At 47.7% G+C, this 22,830-nt stretch overlaps 2 protein-coding genes across 2 annotated transcripts in view; both read left to right on the forward strand.

Moving 5' to 3' along the window:
- Window positions 1–4,198: 4,198 nt before the first annotated feature.
- On the forward strand, window positions 4,199–9,478 carry KLK5 (kallikrein related peptidase 5; the record flags this gene model as incomplete). The annotated part of the gene is given in 7 exon segments (XM_082439788.1): window positions 4,199–4,477; window position 4,480; window positions 5,676–5,900; window positions 5,903–5,929; window positions 6,061–6,194; window positions 9,187–9,258; window positions 9,260–9,478. Coding segments are annotated over 7 exon segments (822 nt in total), but the record flags the coding sequence as incomplete, so codon positions are not given.
- Window positions 4,300–22,830, forward strand: part of SHANK1 (SH3 and multiple ankyrin repeat domains 1) — a 161,217-nt gene continuing 142,686 nt past the window's right edge. The window contains exon 1 of the mRNA XM_082437926.1: window positions 4,300–4,385. The gene's annotated coding sequence lies outside the window, so the exon portion shown is untranslated. The remainder of the gene's footprint in view (window positions 4,386–22,830) is intronic.

Here is a 22,830-nt window from a genome sequence, read left to right on the forward strand (position 1 = left end):
GACTGTGGGCACCACAATGAAGAGTAGCCCCCGCTCGCCGAAACCAGAGAAAGCCCGCGCGCAGCAATGAAGACTCAGTGCAGCCAAAAATAAATAATAAAGAAAATAAATAAATTTTTAAAAAAGACTCAGCCATATCCTTATAAAAATAAAAAAAGAAAACATTGGTACGATTTGCTGTACAGCAGAAATTAACACAACTTTGTAAATCAACTATACTTCAATTAAAAAAATTAAAATGCAAAACGAAAACAAAAACCAACAACAAAACCCTTCCTGTAATCAAAACACATATTTGGAACAAAAAGGTTTGTAAGCTAAACTTAAAAGACTGTAGGCTTAAAAGAGGTAGGCTGCTGGATTTGTCACCTTAATGCATGAAATATTCATTGCAATAGCCAAAACAAACCTCAGAATTTTATGTTTTTAAGTTTTTTTCCCTATACGCTGAAACGAGTCTCAGGGCTCTAAAACCTCCCGTTCAACAGGTGCTGGATTACAGAAGTGAACAAGACAGCTTTGTTTTTGCCCTCAAGGAATGTGAGAGCTGCAAAGGCAGCATCTCCAGGCATCTTTGTCTATTTTTCTTCACAGACAGATCTGAGTCTGGCACACTGTAGATGCTCAGTAAATAGGTGTCAAATGAGTCTTTGGCTCTTATATCCTAGTGGAGACAGAGACTTGGAGACACAGTTAGAGATGGATGCATAGCGCTGGGGGCAGACAGAAAGAAGAGCTGGAAGGGATAAGAGGTCAGAAGAGGCAGCCCTGGATGGCCCAGGAGCCGGGGAGGGAGGAGGCACCTTTTGGGTTCCCTACCCAGTGCCCCATTTCCCAAGAGGCTGGGAGCCACCCACCCCCTATCCTGGCCTCTTGGCCTCTTTCCCCATTGACAGCTGGCCCTGCCCAAATCTCACCCACGCCTGGCTGTGCCAGGCAGGCTGCGTAAGGCACCTGCGGGGGGCCTAGACTGGATCCCCGCCCCTTTCTGCCCAGTGGCCCTGGTCACAGGGTGAGGGGCAGAGAAGGGGTTGAGGGGGGGGTCCCTCAGCAAAGTGGCCAGAGTCTTCCTGGCCCAAATGGAGGGTGAGGGAGATAGAGGAAGAGAAAGACACAAAGATACACATACTCAGAGCCAGTGACAAAGGTGGGGGGGGGGGGGGAGAAGGAGGAAGAGAAGGAGAAGAAGAGGAAAGAGAAGAAGATGATGCAGGGATAGAAACAGAGAATAGGGAGACAGAGAAGGGTAGTGTCACAGAGAAAAGAGAGATAACAGAAAAGAAAAGCTACAGAGAGAGACCCAGGGGTGTAGAGAAAGAGAGATGAATTGAGAATCACAGAAACACATAAAGGGGCCTGAGGAAACTTTTGGGGTGATAGTTCATTATCTTGACTAGGGTGATGGTTGGAAGTGTGTGGGTCAAAACTCATCACATTGTACACATTAAATATGGTATATTTATTGTACCTCAGTTTTACCACAATAAAGCTACAAAAAAAAAAAAAATACAGCAGAAAGAGACACTGGGTGGGCGCCTTATACTGAGAGAGACTCAGAAAGATTCCGAGGGGAGTGGAACACAGAGAGAAGGAAGGGTAGAAGGAAAGATGAGGAGAAGTGGGGCGGAGGGAGCTAGAATGAGTGAAGGCACAGGGAAGACAGAAAAACACCTGCGCTAAGGGCGCTCCAGAGCTGGTGAGACGCCAGACCTCCGGAGACCCCTCCCCATCCCGGGGCCAGGGAGGTAGGGAGTGGCCTTCGGGACTGGGCGGGGGGTGCTCTGGGGGTGGAGATGGGGGGAGGCCGGGGGCGTGGTTGCTAAGGCCCGCCAGGGCGCCTCACTACCCGGGAATGCGCCCCAGGGATCAGTGGGTCGTTACAACCCAGGCCGGGTGCCGGAAGCAGAGGAATAGGCGGCTGCAGGACGGCGGCGGCGGCGCGGGCCTGAGAGTCTGCGACTGAGCTGGGAGCGGGTTCCCCGCCCCCTACCTGGGGGACGTGGCAGGTGAGGGCTGGGGGGTGGGGCATAGGAAGGGAGAGCTGTCTTTGCGTTGGCTCTGGTCTGGGATGCATCCCCCATCCTCTCTCCATCCTCTCTCGGAGACTGAAGGATGCTGGATGTTGATTCCTCTGAAGTCTATAAGCCCTGATTCTCAACTCACCTCAGCGCTCTGGGTGGGCCATGTCCTCGTGGTCCCTCTCTGCTCTGAGAAACAGGGGAGGGAAGAAGGTGGGGGTGGGATAAGGGTTCCCAGAATCACCTGGGCCTCCCCACTCTCTTTTCCTCCCCGCCCCACCCCCGCCAGGTGCAATGACCTTGGCTACAGCTGGACCCCTGGGCGCGGATGGTCGGTGCACTGATCACAGCACTGATTCTGGGGGTGACAGGTACCCAGAATCCCAGTGTGTGCACGCAGGCTAACTGCATCGTGGGGCTGTCGGTGACTCTCTATGTGGCACTGGGGGAACACGTGTGACTAGTTATGGCTCCAAGGCTGGGTGAATGTGAGTCTGTCTTTATTTGTGATTGTGTGTGGCTGTGTGACTGCTACCGTGTGTGTGTGTGTCTGTGTGTGTGTGGTGCCTTTTCCCATACTGAGTGACCGTTTGTGACAGGTGTGCCTACTCTTTGAGGCTGTAGATGTGATTGTGTGGCTGGGTGTTTGTGCATTTAGGATGCTGTGTGTGTATCATTGGCTGTGAGTGTTACTGTGTGTGGCTGCTTGGCTCTGTGTATGTATAACTGTAGGTCTCTGTCCCTGTGTGACAGGATTGTGTGTGACAAAAGTGCTTGGCACCATGACAATGTGTGGCTAGGTGCCTTCGGGTAGCCGTTTGTGATTGTGTGATTGTGGCTGGGTGCAAGATTATGTGTGGCTATCTTTGCAAACATGTGACTGCCTGAGGGTCTACGTGTGGGTGACTGCAGGTGACTGTGTGACTGTAGGGGGCTGTATGTGTGATGGTGCAGTGCTGTGTGTGTGTGTGGCGTGCCCATCCCTCCCGTGACAGGCTGAGTGTGCAGAAGAGGCTGTCACCACGAGACAGTGGCTGTGTGAAGGTGGATGATGCTAGGTGACTTGTCCTGTGTCATGCTTGGTCCACTGAGTCTAACCTTGTCACCATGCCACCATGCTGTGTGCAGAAGTGAGTGGCAGTCTCTACCTGTCTGCACACGAGGCATATATACACAGGTGACTAAAACACTGTGTGTGTGAGTGAGTGAGATCATGTAAGGCTGCCCCCGAATGTGTGCACCTGGGAATCGTGTGTACCACGAGGCAGAGCTCTGTGTGTAAGTGTCCCTGTGGAGACGACGCACGTCTCCCTGTGTAGCTGTGCGTGTGCACGTCTGTGACAGCCGTTGTGTGCCTGTTGCTTGGACTGTGTGCATGAACGAAGGCAGCAACAAGGGCTTCACTTGCCCGCGTCCTCAGCAAGAACATAAACAAGTGAACGCGTGAACAGACGGTGGGGGAACCGGTGATGCGGTAGGATATCTATGCCCCTATCTGCAGGGTTGTGTGAGGGAGAAGGGTATTAGCAGGATAATTCAGGAGGCACATTTGTGTTCGAGAATTCGCAAAATAGCTCTGCTCTCCACCACCCCCCCACCCGACGGGAGCCCCACCCCAGTCTGAGCACTTTTCCTGGTTCTGCTCCTCCGACTCTGGCCCAGCCCACAAGCTCTGACTGTGCCCCTTTTCCCCATCCATACCCCAAGTCCAGACTTTACCTACAGTCAGGGATCCTTGAGCTGTGCCCCTCCCCCAAGAAAGGCCCAGCCCCTTTGGCTCTCCTCCTTTGGGCCAGGCTCCACCTCCGGTCCTGACCACAGCTCCTAGAACCCAGCCCCTGCCTCTTCTCCCAAAGTCAGGGCTCTTTATAGGATCGACTCCTCCGCGGGACCCTGGCCTTGGCCCTGCCCCAGTCGATTTCAAGCCCCTGCCACATCTCAGGCTCTGCCGACTCTAGCCCAGACCCCATTCGCTAAGGCTTGACCCCACCCCTCACTTCTTAAAACCAGGTCCCGCCCCTAGAGCCCTGCCCGCCCGCCCCCGCCCCCCAACCCCCCGCAACAAAAGCGCCCCTCGAAGGTCAGAAGTCCTCTGGCTGGTCTCGCCTCTTGATTATAAGCCCCGCCCCCGAGCCCAAGCCCCGCCCCCGAGCTCCATTTCCGCCCGCCCCCCCCCCCGTTTTCTGCCCCCAGAGCGTGTTCTCGCAAATGGCGTTGCTTCCTGCGACATCTCCTCTGCCGTCGGGCCCTGCGGGAGCACCCAGGACCTGGGACCTGGGGCCGCGGAGAACACCCGGGCGGCTGACGGCACCAGCAGCCGCCTCGTGAAGGGGACCGACTGCGAGAGGCACAGCCGGCCGCGGCAGGGTGCGCTGTTGCCGGGACCCAACAAGCTCTACTGCGGGGCCGTGTTGGGGGACTCGCCGTGGCTGCTCACGGCCGCCCGCTGCCGAAAGCAGGGAGTGGGGGGCTCCAGAGGAGGGCTGAGGGGGGTGGGGCATGGAGGTGGGGGGGATGGGACGGGGATGAGGGAGCAGGAGCGGGTAGAGCTGGGGATGGGATTTAGAATAGAGCTGGGGGGCTTCCCCGGTGGCGCAGTGGTTGAGAGTCCGCCTGCCAATGCAGGGGACACGGGTTCGAGCCCTGGTCTGGGAAGATCCCACATGCCACGGGGCAACTAGGCCCGTGAGCCACAATTACTGCGCGTCTGGAGCCTGTGCTCCGCAACAAGAGAGGCCGTGATAGTGAGAGGCCCACGCACCGCGATGAAGAGTGGCCCCCGCTTGCCGCAACTAGAGAAAGCCCTCACACAGAAACGAAGACCCAACACAGCCATAAATAAAAAGTAAATAAAATAAATAAAATTTAAAAAAAAGAATAGAGTTGGGGAGGAGAGTTGGGGTGGGGATGGGGTTAGATTGGGGAGGGGCTTGTGGTACTGGCTGGGAGTTAGGGATGAATTGGATTTGGGGCTAGGAATGCAAATGTTGGATGGTTAGGAATAGAGTTGTGATTTGGTTTGGCTTTAGAATTGGAGGTGGGATGGGACGGGATGAAGATGGTGTTGGATTAGAGACAGGAATGGGATTGGAGATGGCTGAATTTGAAGTTGATGATTTGGAGGTGGGTAAAAGATTGGGGCTGGGGTTAGGGTTGGGTTTGGAGTCGAGAATGAGTTGGATTTGGGTTTGGTCATATGCTGATGGTTTGGGATGAAGATAGAATTGGGTTTCGCTCTAGAATTAGAGGTGGGTGGAGACTGGGATGGAGTGGAGATAAAAATGGAATTGCGATAGGGTGGGGCTTCGGAATAGATGTAGGATTGAAGATGGGCTTTGGATTAGAGTTATGGGTGGGGTTGGAGATGGTTGGCTTTGAGGTTGGGCATGGTTAGATAGAGTTGGGCTTGAGACTGCATATGTGGGTGGTTTCTGTGTGGGGAAAGGATTAGGGTTAGCGCGGGGGACGGGATGGAGATGGGTTTGGAGTTGTGACTGGGGCGGGGATAGGCATGGGGTTGAAGATAAAGATGGTGTTGGGGATGGATTTGTGGATAGGGGTGAGATTGGGGTTGCGAGTAGGTTTGGCGTTGGGGTTGACATTGGATATGGGGATAAGGGTCAGAGTTGGTCGTGATCAGCTCCATCTTCCTCAGAGTTTTCAGAATCCATCTTGGCCACCATTGCCTGTCACCCATATATGAATCCGGGCAGCAGCTGTTTCAGGGGATCAAATCCATCCCCCACCCCGGCTGTTCCCACCCCGGCCACTCCAGCGACCTCATGCTCATCAAACTCAACAAAAGAATCCGTGAGACTCCGCATGTCAGGCCCATCAGCATCTCCTCCCATTGTCCATCTGCTGGGACCAGCTGCTTGGTGTCTGGTGGGAAACAACCAGCAGTCCCCAGGGTGAGTGTCCAGGTCTCTTTCGATGCCACCTGTGTCTGCCTTCTCCCCCTCTCTGTCTCTGAGCACTCTGCCCGTTCCCATCTTCCTCCGCCGCTCACTGTGGCCCTGCTCTGCATTTCTCTGTTTGACAGCTACCTTCCCCAGAGTCCTCCAGTGCTTGGACATCACTGTGCTAAGTGATGACAGGTGCAAGACGGCCTATCCAAATCAGATAGGTGACACTATGTTGTGTGCTGGTGAGCAGGCCGGCAGAGACTCCTGCAGGGTAAGGCTAGAGACTTCTCCGTTCATTCAGCAGATACACACTGAAACCAGCCATGTAACCCGGACCCTTGCTATGTGCTGGGGACCCTGCGATGATCAAATCAGTCCTCACAGAGTTCATATTCTGGAGTAATGCTGTCCAGTAAAAATATAATGTGAGTCTTACGAGTAATTTTATTTGGGTTTTTTTCCCCCCACTGTGCGGCATGTGGGATCTTAGTTCCATGACCAGGGATCGAACCTGTGCCCCCTACTGTGGAAACGCGGAGTCTTAACCACTGGACCGCCAGGGAAGTCCTTATATGTAATGTTAAACATTCCAGTAGCTACATGTAAAAAAAGTAAAAAACAGCTGAAATTGACTATTGTAATAATATACCCTATTTAATCCCATGTATCCCAAGTACCATCATTTCAAATGGTAATTAATATAAAAGAATTATGAATGGAATGTTTTACATTCTTTTATTCTCACAGTAAGCCTTTGAAAGCCAGTGTGTATTTTGTTTGTTTGTTTTATTTTTTCTTTTTTTCCTATTTTTTCCTTGTTTGTTTGTTTTTGGTTTGTTTGTGCCAGTGAATATTTTTACACTGACAGCATATCTCAGTCTGGACTAGCCACGTTTCAAGTGCTCAAGGGCCCCGTATAGCTAATGGCCACTGTATTAGCACAGGTCTCAAGGGAGAGCTCAAGTCTGTGTTGTATAGAAGGGCAGGATGTGCCCTGAATAAAGATATCACATCTAAGGGCCACCCTTCAGACAATATACATCACAGTTTTGTCTTATTTATTTTGGCATATTTCAGGCAGATACAGTCTTAAGTGTCTCATTCCCATAAAATCTGTAGTATGAAAGTTTTCTGACAAATGCTAGTAAAATGTCTTAAAGAAGGAAAACAGAAACCCATGGCAGGTATTTTTAAAAGAAAATATTTAATGGAGAGGATTGATCACAAAGTTGTTGGAATAGCAAAAAGGTTAAAAAAAATCTTATGGTCAGGAAACTGCATAAACAGGGTAATTTCAGAGAGTGGTAAGGGCTGTGCAGGAAATAAAGCATAGTTTTATGAAAGCAAGTGATGGGGGGCAGTATTTGGAAGGGTGATTGGGAAGGCCTCAAAGAGGTGGCATCGGAGCGGAGATTGAATGACACAAAGGAGCCAGTCTTGCAGAGGTTAAGGGCAAGAAAAGCATGTGCAAAGGCCCTGAGGCAGGGAGGAGTTCGGCTGATTCAAAGAATAAAAAAAGAGCCAGCATGTTTGGGGGACAGGGGTTGAGGCTGGAGAGATGAGTGGGACCCAATGTTCAGCAAACATTTCTTCATCCCCAGTACAGAGCTTCTTTATATTCTCATGGGAGCTTTATTTGTTGAGGATGACAGAAATTAAACTGTTACAGCTCAGGACCCTTCCCTGTATTCAGGTCCCCAAAGGGTCTAGAGGAATGTAAATTAACAAGCTCTCTGCTGGCAGGATGTATGTTTCAGTAATATTGGTGTTTAGTAAGCTGTGGGCTCAGACAGCACTCCAGTCCCATTCTGATGGCTGGGAAAATCTCCCCACCCACCCCCGCAAATCTTACAAATGTGACAGTTGCAGCAACTCCCCAGATCTGCCAATTTAATCTCTATCCTCACTTAACACTGGAAGCACCCACATCTGGAGAGAGGGATGGGTGGAGGGGTTTTTTTTTTTTTTTTTTGGTGGAGGAGTTTTTATCAGAAGAAAACACATCTAATTTGGATGTCAACATTGTAAACCACTTAGCCTTTCTGTAGCCAAGGGTAGTACCTTGCTATTTTTTCCCTAGACCTCGAGTGGCTTTTTCATACCAGAGTGTGGTCTGGGTGTGGCCGCTAAAAGCAAGAAATAATAACAATAATACTAATACTATAACACTAATAGCAGTTAACTAATTGCCAGACACTCTTTTAAGTGTTTCAGATGCATCAGCTCAATTTACTCATTTAAGCTTTATTATTAACTCTATTTTACAGACGAGGAGCCAAGGCTCAGAGCAGTTAACTAACTGCCGAGCAAAAGAAGCTCTGTAGGGATGTTAAACAAGGGCGAACAAAAAATGATGAGAGAAATCAAACCACAAGAAAGTTGAAATTTAGCGATCGGGGCAGCTAAGCTTGTTTTGCCTGGGAAAGAGCGTCTGCATTATAATGGGGAAAGAAGCCAGGTTGTAGGTATTTTGCGTAAACATAAATAAGAAATGACAGTAAAGAGTGCTGAATATTATTACAGAAGGGTAATTACGGGGAGCTATGGGGAATTAAGCACAGGCAACCTAAATTAGTCCAAGGGAGTGATTCTCAACCCCAGGGTAATTCTGACCCCCCAGGGCATGTATGGCAATGCCTGGAGATGCTTTTCGTCATCGTTACAGCTGTCTGGTGGGGAGGGAGGGGTTTCCTAGCATGTAGTGGGTAGAGGGGTGCTGCCAAATGCCTTACAAGGCACAGGACACCCTCCCGTAGCAAAGAATCGTCTGGTCCCAATGTCGGCGGTGCCCAGGTTGAGAACCCCTCACCCAGGGGCTGAGAATTGCCTCTCGGCAAAAGTGAGGTATACGTACAAGGTGGATTGGTGTCAAGGATGGGTGAAGAGTGAGGCAGGGAAAGGAAAGGGTGTCCAGTAGGAGAAACACAATATTCAAAGGTTGGAGGGGAGAGTGAGAGAGAAATAGAAGGAAGCACAGAGACACACAATGAGGGAGACAGACAGAAAGGAGGTTGGGGGTTGGGTAGAGAGGGACAAAGGGGGTTTCTAAAGGGTGAACGTGGGGTGAAATATTAATATTCTCTCTCTCTGCGTCTCTTTTTACCTGTGTCTCCCTCTCTGTCGTCGTCTGTGTCTCCTCATCTCTCTACTTTTCCCACCCCTGTGTCTCTATTCTTGCTGCCCTGGTCCTTCCTCATCTATATGACTCCCTCCCTCACCTCCCCACATCGCTGCCTCTCTGTGCCCCTCTCTCTCCTCCACAGGGTGATTCCAGAGGCCCCGTGGTCTGCAGTGGTTCCCTCCAGGGCCTTGTGTCCTGGGGAGACTTTCCCTGCCGCCCAGCCCAACAGACCCGGCGTCTACACCAACCTCTGCCGGTCCTCCAAGTGGACCCAGGACAGTACCCAGTCTTATTCATGAGTCGTCCTAGGACCCGGCATTCTGGCCTCCCTCGTCCCCTGCAAGTCCCCACCCCTGCAGGGACCCCAGCGCTCCTTCCAGGCACCACTTCCTTCCCCAGAATGTTGAGGTGGTTCATCTCTCCAGTGCCCCGCCCCCAGTTTCCTGGAAGCAAGGTCCCCCCACTTTCCCGGACAGTGGATGGACGCGTCCTTCTGGTCGGATCCTGAAGACAGTTCCCATAATGACCGGGGCGAGAGTTGCACTGCACCTCTGTCTCCCCAGTGCTTCCTTCCTCGGGTCCAGAGTCCGCCTTCTCTGCAGCCGTGACCCAAATTTGGTCCCAGAAATAATACGTCTGAGAAGTGGGCTCTGTGTGTGGTCTCTTCCTTGAGTGGCCGGGCAGCCAGGAACAAGTCACTCACCCCTCGGCACTGCTGTGTGTACTCTATTAGGTTATTTCAGTTGCAGGAAACAGAGTTTCACTCGATCTGCTTTTCACTTTATTCATAAATATTGATCGACTGCCAGGAATGTGTCCAGATGCCGGGGATATTGCAACGGGCAAAGCAGAGAAGAATTCCTGCTGCGTGAAGCTCCGCCTGTAGTAGGGGAAGACAGACGATAAAAAGATAGACAAATACATTATATACTATAATAAGTATGTGATATGAATAAAAGGAGAACAGGGCATGAGGAAAGAGAAGGAACGTTGGGGGGATGTGTATTTACACTGGAAGGTCCGAAGGGTGTGGGAGAGCAGTAGCTACTCCGACCCCCACCCTCACCCCAAGATGTCCACATCCTAATCCCTGGAACCTGTGAATATGTGACTTTATATGGCAAAGGGACTTTGCAGCTGTGATTAAGGATCTTGAGAGGGAGAGACCAGTAGAATCCAAAGGGTCCTTATAAGAAGGAGGCAGGATAGGGGGTCAAAATGAGAGAGAGATTGGATGATGTTATGCTGATGGCTTTGAAGATGAAGGAAGGGGCCATGAGCCTAGACATGTAGGTGGCCTCCAGTCAATGAAAAGGGCACAGAGATGGATTCTCCCCTAGAGCCCCCAGAAAGAATTCCGCCCTGCCCATCAATACCTTGATTTTAGCCCAGTGAGACAACATTTTGGACGTCTGACCTCCAGAACAATAAGAGAGTATATTTGTGTTGTAAGCCACTGCATTTGTGATCATTTGTTACAGCAGCAACAGGAGACTAACATGAAGGGCTTCTCAGAGGAGGTGTCATTTGAGCTGAGACGTCTGGGATGAAAAGGGACTAGCCCCGTGAATGTCTGGTGTTCCAGATGGGAGGACAAGTGCAAAGGCTCTGAGATGGGGACAGGCTGGGCATTTCTCAGAACGCAAAGAAGACCAATATACCTGGAAGCTGGTTTGTTTTCCTGAAAGGTTGGGAAGCCACCAGAGGTTTCAAAGCCAGATGGTGACGTGCGCTAAGAAGATCATTCTGGCTCTTGGTGGAGAGCAAAATGGAGCTGCTTATTGGCCAGAGCTGAAAAGGGAAGGTGCGTTAGCCACAGACTGTCCATGACTTGCAGTTGGAAAATGTCAGGACAGAAGCAGCTGCCTCTGGGATCCCTCACTCTTCCCCCACGTGACCTTGCTTTCTCGGTCTCTCTCTTCTCATTTCCTGCAAGGGGCATCCTCTATTTTCCCATCATCCCCCTGATAACTGGCTCCAGCGATTGGCTAGTCTTTAGTTCACAGTCGAGAGAGAGAAAAAACCTGATTGGATGCTTACGGGAGGTGCTGACTCCGGGTCCAGTCAGCTATGGCCAAGGGGGTGGGGCCGCCTGGTGCAAGTGGACCCTCCAGTAACCCTTTCCGCAGCAGCAACGGGCCGTCAAGGAAAAGGACACATCCGGAGACACGAGTTTTAGTCTTCAGCATCCAGATGTCAATGTTATATTTGTTTGGTTCACCCAGACTTTTATCTATAGTTGTAAACATTTCCTTCCCACTGTGGCCACGTATATTATTTTCTAAATATACTTCAATTTAGTTACCCATTTTAACTGTGCATAAGCATTTGAATAGTTTCTAGTTTCTTCAACGGTTTTAAACCATTTGACTTTTTCCTAATGCAACGTTTGCTAAAGCGTTGGTGAAAAGAGTTTAGGAGAAGCAGTGTACTTTGATTGTCCAACCACCCCATTCCCATGCTTATTCCCCCTGATGACAGAACCCAGAAGCATCCTGGATCGGGTTCAGGCTCAAGGGTGAGCGGGAGATGAGAAGGGAAGTGTGTGGGCCAGGAGGCAGAAATTGTGGAGTGTGAACTTGTCTGACTCAGCACAGGGCAAGCTGGGCAAAATTGAGACGTAGTCATCATTCTCTGCACTGCATTACCACCTGGGACCATCTGTTGCTCGGGGTGGCACGTGACCTAAATAAAGAGGTTCACCGGGTGGCCACGTGATCCAGTTCTAAGCAGTAAGACATGAGCTGAAGTATGATAGATAACTTGGGTTGGAGCTATAGACAGGAGGGCAGACTGGGGAGGAACGTAAAGATACATGTAAACGATAGTCAGTGTTCTAGTTCTTGGCCTGGATGTTGGGTTCACGGATATTTATTATTTGTTGAAATGAATGAATGAATAAGTAAAATAAAAGAGGGTCATGCATGGATCGGTGTTTTAAAAAAAAAAGACATAAGCAGAAACCTAGCAGCTGGGTTTTCCTGGGAGGCTTTTGTTTTGCTGATAAAAGGGAGAGCATTATGTTTGGTCCTTCCCTCTCTTCTCACCTGGCATGGAGGTGCCCGGAGGTAGACAAGCCACTATGAGGATAAAAGCCACAAATAAAGATTTGATTGCTGGATTTCCCTGGCGGTGCAGTGGTTAAGAATCCGCCTGCCAATGCAGGGGACACGGGTTCGAGCCCTGGTCCGAGAAGATCCCACATGCCACATAGCAACTAAGCCCATGCACCACAACTACTGAGCCTGTGCTCTAGAGCCAGCGAGCCACAACTACTGAGCCCACGTGCCACAGCTACTGAAGCCCGCATGCCTAGAGCCCGTGCTCCGCAACAAGAGAAGCCACTGCAATGAGAAGCCCACGCACCGCAACGAAGAGTAGCCCCCGCTCGCTGCAACTAGAGAAACCCACTCACAGCACCAAAGACCCAATGCAGCCAAAAATAAATAAATAAAATAAATAAACTTATTTAAAAAAAAAAAAAGATTCGATCGCAGGAAGCAAGAGGAAACCTGCATTGTTGGCGACTTACTTAAGTACCTGCTCCAGGCATGGACTTCCAATATCTGGGCTCGAAACAGAGAGAATAAAACCTCAAGTGTCTGGGCTACTGGAGTTGGTTTTCAGTATGCTGATACAGAGGAAATGGTGGGGGAAATAACGTTTCTAGGAACTAAATGCTGAGCTAAGACACTGTGCAAATTTTCCTTGGCAGGTTTGACTCTCCCTTCCTGGATGAGGATGTGTCTTTTCCCATGAGGAGGCTGGCTCCAGAACCAGGATGGGACAGATGTCAGTAAACAGTTTCCAATAAGGGTGGAGAGGATCAGTGTGTTTCCCACACGGTGATGTAAGCGGTGAGAATAGGGCTGTGGTGGTGCAAGAAATAAGCTTCTTGCCCTACTAGACATTAAGACATACTACAAAACAAAATTAATGTATTTTTTAAAGTGAGGTATTAGTGCAAGAAGAGACAAATGGATCAGAGACACAGAGCAAGAGCTCAGAAAGAGGCCCATGGGAACTCAATGTAATTTTATATACTCCATGTAAAATATGTTAAAGTAGCAACTCAAATTAATGGGGGAAAGAAGGTATACTTAATAAATGGTGTTGAGAAAACTGGCTCACGGGACTTCCCTGGTGGCGCAGTGGTTAAGACTCTGAGCTCCCAAGGCAGGGGTTGGGGTTCGATCCCTAGCCAGGGAACTAGCTCCCACATGCATGCCGCAACTAAGAGTTCACATGCCACAACTAAGGAGCCAGTGAGCCACAACTAAGGAGCCCTTGAGCCACAATGAAGGAGCCCACGTGCCGCAACTAAGGAGCTGGTGAGCTGCAAAAGGAAGAAAGAAGGAAAGAAAGAAAGAGAGAGAAAGAAAGAAAAAAAGGAAGGAAGGAAGACAGAAAGAAAGAAAACTGGCTCACTGTGAGGAGAAAACTAAATGCAGATTCCTATCTGACACCACACATGAAAGTGGACTCTAGAAGTATTAAAGACCAATATGGGAAAGATACACTTATAAGGTCAATAGAAAAAAAAAAATCAAGGAGAATATCTTTGAATCTCTGTGACAGGGAACGACTTCTTAAGACTTCAAAAGCACAGCTCATAGGACAAAACATTGATTAGGTTCATTATGTCAAAACTAAGAACTTAGGTTTAAAGGAAGGTAAGACAGACCATTAATAGGCATTTGTCAGAATAGGAGAAATTATTTGTAATATCAAAAATGGACAAGGGACCAATACCTGTAATAGGCAAGAAGCACCTGTGAAATGATAAGAAAAAAGATGGACACCCTTTGGGGAAAATGGGTAAAGGGTATGAATAGGCAATTTGTAGAAAAGCTATGCATATGAGAGGGTTGTTCAAAACTCATTAGTTACCCGAGAAATGTAAATTGAAACAAGGAGAACTACTCTACACCCATTAGGGTGGAGAAAATTAGAAGAATGGATAGCGTCAAGTGTTGTTAGGGATGTACACATATTAGAATGTTCAGGTGCTACTTGGGTAAGGGTGGTGCTTTCAATTCTGAGGAAGGGTCTGGCACTACTTCATCAAATTAAGTATACACACACCCGATGACTCCGCCATCTCTCTCCTGGTTATACATCCCAAAGAAATTCTTACACACCCACAAGTGGACACATACAGGGATATGACTTGCAGTGTTCTTTGCGGTGTCTGGGACTTGGTAGCCATGGAGTGTCCATACCGAGGGAGGTCGTTGGGTGAATGTGTGGACACCCTCCATGGAGTTCCTGCAGCGGGGCAGATGTAGGAACACAAACAGCATGGATGGGTCTTAAAAACACGGTGCTTGTTTGAAAAGCAACTTGGAAGAGAATGAGATGTGTGATCCAGGGCCGATTACATACGTTAAAATTACACACACACCACATGCACAGGATTGGCTCAGGATATCGGAGAGGCCGAGACTAAGGGCGAAAAGTGCCATCGGGTGTGTCTCAGAAAGCCGGTGTGTCCTCCACCCGGTGTCCTAACTCTTGAGGTGCTTGATCTTGGCTAGAAACCGAGGTCAGGGAGTGGCCCCAATTTTGGTGGTGGGAGGAGTCCACACACCAGATAAGCATCTAATTGTTGGCTACAGAGAGGCTGGCAGTGGGTTACCTTTTATTAGTAATAATAATGGTAATGATGACAGCTACTATTTATTGAGCACCAGACACCTCACTGCATTCATTGCATGCCTTGTCTATCCGGTTCTGACAGCAGCCTCTCAGGAGGGAGGTTCTCAACAAGTCGGGAGGCGCTCAACACGTCAGGAGGCTGAGGGGCAGTGAGGTTGGATGAATTTGGCTCAATTTCTGCAGCTGGTACCTGGCAGAGCCAGGATGTGAATCAAGGGAGTAGGAGTCCTTATGGTGATGCCTGAAACCTCAATGCCCTTGAGCCAACAAAAGCAGAGGGACATAGGGCCAAAGCAAGGGAGAAGTGTGATGATGGCAGGGGGGAGGGAGGAAACTGGACGGGGGGCAGAGAAAAAGAGGAGGGGGGAGAGACTGAGAGCTTTAAAGAAAGAGAGGCTAGAAGAGATTTAAAGACAGATATACACAGGTTAAAGAGGAGAGAGAGAGAGAAGCCAGCCCTTTGGGGAACCTTAAATAGAGACTAAAACAGAACTACAGAGAAAAGTCCTGAAGAAGGACTTAGGGAGATGGAGAGACGGTCTCAGCAAGATAGAGACAGATAGATAGATAGATAGATAGATAGATAGATAGATAGATAGGTAGATAGATGGTGGATAGATAGACAGTAGATTGACAGACAGATGATGGTTAGTTAGAGGAAAGAGATAGAGACACACACAAAGAGACAGAGACAGAAAGAAAGGCAGGAAGTATTCCTACAGTGAGAGTTTTAAGGGGCGGGGGCAATCCTGGACCCCGGATTTCCTTTGCTGACCCTGATCTAGCTCTCCCTGAACTTCCAGATGCCTAAGTGCCCCCCGAACCCTGAGGCCTTGCCGCCAGACCTCCAGAGCCCCCACCTCTTTTCCCCCAGGCCCTGGGCTGAGTACCCCATGGGTAGTGTCCGTCCCATAGGAAAGAGGTGACGGATGTTGCAGATCTGCATCTGCTTCCTGTTCTGTACCCATGGGACTATCTCATAGGGCTACCATGAGCATTAAAGGAGAGAATGCACATAAAGACAAGCACAAAGAGCCTGGCACAGAAGGAGCATGTAAAAATACTTGTTTCTGTAATGATTATGAACATTATTACTGTTGTCTTGGAGTTCCCTAAGCTGCCCGCACAATTGCGAAGACAGTCATTGATACTTAAGCCCACGCCTACCAGCATCCCCTGGGTGCTTTCTAAGAGTAAATTTTTTTTTATAACATCTTTATTGGAGTATAATTGCTCTACAATGGTGTGTTAGTTTCTGCTTTATAACAAAGTGAATCCGCTATACATATACACATATCCCCATATTTCCTCTTTCTTGCGTCTCCCTCCCACCCTCCCTATCCCACCCCTCTAGGGGGTCACAGAGCACCGAGCTGATCTCCCTGTGCTATGCGGCTGCTTCCCACTAGCTATCGGTTTTACATTTGGTAGTGTATATATGTCAATGCCACTCTCTCACTTTGTCCCAGCTTACCCTTCCCCCTCCCCGTGTCCTCAAGTCCATCCTGGCCCCTCCTCAGACCAACTGAATCAGGAGTTGCAAGTTAGCACCACCTTGAGGCCCATTGAAGAACTGACTCGGGAAAGCCGTGAACGTGGCAGGACATTTGGAGTTCCACCACCCTGGGTGCCAGTTCCTGGGCTAACTTTGAGCAATTTACTCGACCTGTCTGAGCCGTGGATGGATCAAACTTCTTACGTGTAACACCGAGATGACAGTTCCACCTCTTGCACAGTGCCTGCCCCAGAGTTGGTGCAGAAAAAAATGTTCTACCACTTTGAGGATGCATCCCTGTTTCCAAGACAGAGCCTAGACATAATTTAGGAGGCAGCCCACTGAATCCATAGTATTAGGGTTAAATTGTGTCCCCCCCAAAAGATAGGTCGAGGTCCTAATCCCCAGTACCTCAGAATGTGACTGTATGTGGAAATAGGGTCATTGCAGACAAAATTAGTTAAGATGAGTTCAAACCGATGTAGGGTGGACCCTAATCCAATATAACTGTGTCTTTATAAGAAGAGAGAAGATGATGTGAAGACGGACACACAGAGGAGAATGCCATGTGAAGACGGAGGCAGATGTTGGAGTGATGCAGCTGCAAGCCGGGGAGCGCCAAAGATTGCCGGCCACCAGCAGAAGCTGGGAGAGGCAAGGAAAGATTCTACCCAGAGTCTCAGAGGGTGCACAGCCTTGCAGACACCTTGACTTCGGACTTCTGGCCTTCAGAACTGATTTCTGTTGTTTTAAGCCACCCAGTTTGTGGTACTTTATTACAGCAGCCCTGGAAAGTGAATACACGTGGGAAGGTTGATCGTCTATGCAAGTTAGATAAGGGCATTAGAAAATATATCAAGATCCCTTTTCTTGAGAGGAAGAAATCAGCGGTAGGTCTGCTTTACAACAGAAGATACACAAATGGCCAATAAGAACATGAAAAGATCTCAACATCTTTAATCATGAGAGAAATGCAACTTAAAACCACCATCAGACAGATGTTCATAGCAGCTTTATTTGTAGCAGTCCCAGACTGGAAGCAGCCCAGGTGTCCAGCAACAGGAGAAAGGATAAACAAACTGTGGATATGCCTCAGTAATGAAAGAGAACAAATTACTGCTACCTAAGTGAATCTCAAGGTGAAAAAAACCTTACACATACGGTACATACCTATATCTCCATTTATATGAAGAACAAGCAAAATTAACCTATGGTAGAAAGAAATCAGAATGCTGCTTGCCTCTTGGGTGGAGGTGGGGATTGACTGGGAACTGGCATGAGGTGATGATAAATGTTCTACGTACTGATAGGGGTTTGAGTCACACAGGTGTGTGCATTTGTCAAAGCTCCCTGAAAAGTACAGCTTAAGTCTTGTGCATTTCATTGTATGTGAATTTTCCCTTAGAAAAGAAACATAAACAGAGTTTAACTTATAGTAAATGACATACATATATATTTGAGAGTTTAGGATGAAGTGTACAGATGTCTGTGACTTACCATGAAACGCATCAATAACAAGACAGGTGGATGGATGGACGGATGGATGGATGGGTGGAAGGTCAACAGACGTGATAAAGCAAGTATGGTGAATTGTGAATGGTGGAATCTAGGTAGCAGGTAAATGGGTGTTTGCTGTGAATTTCTTTTAACTTTGCTGTATGTTTGAGAATGTTCATAATAAAAGCGTTGGGGGGAAAGTAGGACCTGTGTCAGTTGCAATGGCTGAGTTCTTCCCCATCTTTAGTGCCACCACCTTAGCCAAAGTTGCTAACCACTCTTTCCTAAACATTCATTCATTCATTCAACAAATCCTTACTGAGCACCTATGATGTGCCAGGCACTGTTCTAGGTTCCCAGACCATAGCATTGAACAAGTCAGAGAAAGTCTGTTTGGTGTAGCTTTTTTTTTTCACCTGGAGGAGGAGAGAGACAACAAACATGTATAAATATGTGCTATTTCAGTGAGGACATTAAATCCTATGAAGGTGAATAAAGCAGCGTAAGAGGACAGAGAGTACTTGAGAGGGGGGTTTATTTTCCATCAGCTGTACAAGAGAGGTAACTCAGATCACAGCCCAGAAACAGTGAAGGAGGGAGTCACGGAGAGGATAGAGAAGGCTCCAGAATTCGTGGCTGACGCAGACGCAGACGCACTGGACTGTTGTAAACACCTCTCTGCTTCCCTGCACTGGTCTCTGCGTTTGATTTTGCCCTGTTCTGCCCTTCATCACAGCAAACAGAGGAGGGTGAGCGCTGCTTTGCAGGGAAGGAGGTGCTTTTCTTCCTGCAGATCAGCAGCGTGGATTGTTAGGCTGAGTAGAGCTTGCCGTGGAGTTTGGTGATGGGGATGGACCCGCTGGATGATAATGTGGGTTATGGTTAATTTGACCAAGTAGAGGCAGGTCACTCTCCGGAACGGCTGCACCCCCCTCAGCCCACCAGCAAAACCTGAGGATTCCTGCAGTTCACGCTGCTGCTGCTGCTTAACATTACTCAGCTTTCCATGGCAATCGAACAGGTGTAAAATAATACCCTGCCATATTCAACTTGCGTTTCTCAAATCGTTAATGATTTTGAGCCCTTCTCCACCTGCTTGCTAGCTAAAGAGGTAGCTTTTAACTTTCAGAAGACATGAAATATTCTAAAATGATCACTCGAACAGCTGTAGTTACCCAGAACAAACGTGTGAACAGAGTTTGCATAACCATCATCTTCACTAAGGGTTCACATTTTATAGGTGATAATAAAGAACCTGCAGAGGTTCAAGCAGACAAACTATCCAGGAGTTAAGTCGCTGGAGATGAATACACTTGGCTTAACCGGGGACTTTGTCCCACTGGGCAAAATTAGTGTTGTTTTGCTGCTGCTGTTTTTCTTCAAACCTTTATAACTGATTGGAATATATTTTTTTAACTGTCTACCTTATCTTTTCCACAAAGGAGGACGCCCACATCAGGGCTGTGTATTCTCAGAGGCACTTGTGTCATCTTTTTCTTCCTAAATGTTCTCATTAGGTCCCATGATACCATGTGGCCTGAGGTTTTCTTTCATCGCAATTTAGGCTGAAGCTTGAAGTGCACTTGAAGCTTGCAGTGTTCTATTTCCTTAGGGGTGAAAGGAAATGAACATTCAGCCCAGGTGTAATCCTGGAGACCTCTGGAAATAGGACAGAAGGAAGAGGTGGGTTGATTCTACTCTTGAATTGAAAGCTGATCTTGGTTCTGAAAGCTGTGGGTCTTCGTGTGTGTGTGTGTGTGAGTGTGAAAGAGAGCATGGGTGTGTATGGATGTGTGGGAGTGATTTTGTGTGCATGAGAGTGTGTCAGCATTAATGTGTGAGTGAGCATGAGAGAGTATGTGTGAATGTGTGTATGTGTATAAATGTTTATTTCACTTCACATAATGTCCTCAAGCTTCATCCATGTTGTAGTATGTCGGACTATCCTTCCTTTTTAAAGCTGAATAATATTCCATTTTATGGATATACCACATTTTGTTCATCCATTCATCCATCCATTTTGGTTCTTTTTTTCCCTTCTGACTTTATCGAGATATAATTGACATACACAAGTCCCCTACATAGGAACATTCAAGTTACGAGCTTTCAAAGATGTGAACATGTGTTCACATGTCCAATCACATAAGTTAGTTCACGGGTCTGGCGTACACTGTCACGTGCGTGCATCCTCTACAAGTGGTTGTGCTTTTGTGCACTTTACTGTACACTATTGTATAGAGTACAGTACAGTAGCTTTATTTCAAGCCCAAGATGTCTGGAAGCAAGTGTAAAAGCAGCAGTGAAGTAGCGGGTACTACTGTACTTTTCAAGGTACTGTACTGTAAGATTAAAAATGTTTTCTTTATTTTTTGTGTTTGTTTTTTATGTTTTATTTATGTGAAAAGTATTATAAACCTATTACAGTACGGTACTGCACAGCTGACTGTGTTAGTTGGGTACCTAGGCTAACTTTGTTGGACTTAAATGAACAAATTGGACTTACGAACACGCTCTCGGAATGGAACGCGTTCGTAGGTAGGGGACTTACCGCACAGCACTGTATAATTTTAAGGTGTACAGCATAATGATGTGACTTACATACATCATGAAATGCTGACCACAATAAGTAGTGAATATTCATCATCTCACGTAGACACCAAAGAACAGAAAAAGAAAACATTTTTTTCCTTGTGATGAGAACCCTTGGGATTTACTCTCTTAACTGTCATATATGACAGCAGTGCTAATTGGACTAATCATGTTGCATATTACACCCCTAGCACTTATTTATCTTATAACTGGAAGTTTGTACCTTTCGACTGCCTTCATCCAATTTCCCCTTCCCCACCGCCCCCACCCTCGCCTCTGGTAACGACAAAACTGATCTCTTTTTCTTTCTAAGATTTATTTATTTATTTATTTATTATTGTTATTATTTTTTGGCAGTGTTGGGTCTTGGTTGCTGCACGCGGGCTTTCTCTATCTGCGGAGAGCAGGGGCCACTCTTCGTTGTGGTGTGTGGGCTTCTCATTGCGGTGGCTTCTCTTGTCGTGGAGCTCGGGCTCTAGGCGCGCGGGCTTCAGTAGTTGTGGCACACAGCCTCAGTAGTTGTGGCATATGGGCTCAGTAGTTGTGGCTCGCGGGCTCTAGAGCGCAGGCTCCGTAGTTGTGGCACACGGGCTTAGTTGCTCCACGGCATGTGGGATCTTCCCGGACCAGGGCTCGAACCCGTGTCCGCTGCATTGGCAGGCAGATTCTTAACCACTGTGCCACCAGGGAAGTCCTTAAGATTTATTTCTATTTATTTATTTATATTTATTTTCACTGTGCCAGGTCTTAGTTGCAGCTGATCTCTTTTTCTATGAGTTCTTCTTTTGTTTGCTTGTCTTTGAAGTATAATTGATCTACAACACTGTGTTAGTTCCTGGTGTACGACGTAGTGATTTGATATTTCTACATCGGAAGTGTACAGTTATCAGTGTCCTAGATATCCCCATGTGCCTTTTCCACTCAATCTTATTTGCTCTGTTTTCAAGGTTCTTTTTCTGGCCAGGTCTAATCACCACAAAATGAGTAACAAGGTCCCTCGGGTGTGGGTTGGGGGGAGATGTCTCCCACTGGAAGCCTTCCCAGCACAGAGCTTTATAGTCATAGATGTAATTATGGGTCACCTGTAATGTTCATACCCGCCACTGTTTTATAACTTATGTCATTATCTAAACAGTGTTTCACAAACCTTGAAACTAACTAGGCATTACAGGTTCTTTGATGCTTAGAACAGGAAAAAGAATTCACCAAATGTTTTGAACACCAGGAGACAGCTTACTTCTCAAGAAGCCCAGCCTGCTGGCTAAAGGCAAGAGAAAAATAAGAACACCTCTTTGCATTTGCTTGTTCATGTGCAGCAAAACCCTTGAAGATGACCCAAGAAATATATTCTAGTTGTTATGCTTGGAAGACGGGGCAAGGACAGGACAGAAGGGGGACAAGGTCATGATGGAGATTTATCGCTCTGTACTTTTTTTTTAAATTTATTTTATTTTATTTATTTATTTTTGGCTGCGTTGGGTCTTCGTTGCTGCACGTGGGCTTTCTCTAGTTGTGGCCAGCGGGGGCTACTCTTCGTTGTGGTGCACAGGCTTCTCATTGCGGTGGCTTCTCTTGTTGCGGAGCATGGGCTCTAGGTGCCTGGGCTTCAGTAGCTGTGGCACGTGGGCTCAGTAGTTGTGGCTCGTGGGATCCAGAGCGCAGGCTCAGTAGTTGTGGCGCACGGGCTTAGTTGCTCTGTGGCATGTGGGATCTTCCCAGACCAGGGCTCGAACCCGTGTCCCCTGCATTGGCAGGCGGATTCTTAACCACTGCACCACCAGGGAAGTCCCTCTGTACATTTTTTATAAACATACTTTGTTTTTGTACCACATGGAAATAATATGTACTCAAAAAATAAAGTAGAAATGATGTTATACACACATGCACATACAGAGATTCTCATGCAATTCTCGCTGGGTTCAAACCCAGCTATTTCTTCCTGTGTAGCCTTGGAAAATGACTTTAATCTCTCTTTGCCTTGGTTTCCCCCTGCTTATAGTGGAGATAGCAATAGTAGCAACTTCTCAAGGTTAATGGGAATATTAGCAAGTTAATCTGTGTAAAGCCATTAAAACAATTTTACAGAGCATGCACTCAGCATATGTTAGCCATTAGTGTTAACATTCTCTCCACGAGTAAGTAAAATCAAAAAAGGGCTTTCTTTTCACCTCCCCCCGCCACCCTAACAAATATAGCCAGCGAGGATTTTACTGAGAAAAACTGATTTCCTTTTATAATGGGGAGAGTCACATTTCTGAATCTATCTCTGCTTTTTTAAAAGACAGGCTCATAATTTTATTCCCTGAGATTAAGGACAATAGCACAATTGAAACGCTGACCATAACGACTCAATGCATGTGAGTGAGCTATTATCATCGTTATTATCAGCATGATCATTTGGGGGGGTAGCTGGTTGCACAGAGGAGATGGTTCTGGAAGACACCCCCAAGGTCACCATGATCCAAGAATACACAGAGATGGGAATTCCCTGGCGGCCCAGTGGTTAGGACTCGGCACTTTCACTGCCATGGGTCCAGGTTCAATCCC

Source organism: Balaenoptera physalus (assembly GCF_965194825.1).
Source record: "Balaenoptera physalus genome assembly, chromosome: 19".
In the NCBI taxonomy this organism is placed as follows: Eukaryota; Metazoa; Chordata; class Mammalia; order Artiodactyla; family Balaenopteridae; genus Balaenoptera; species Balaenoptera physalus.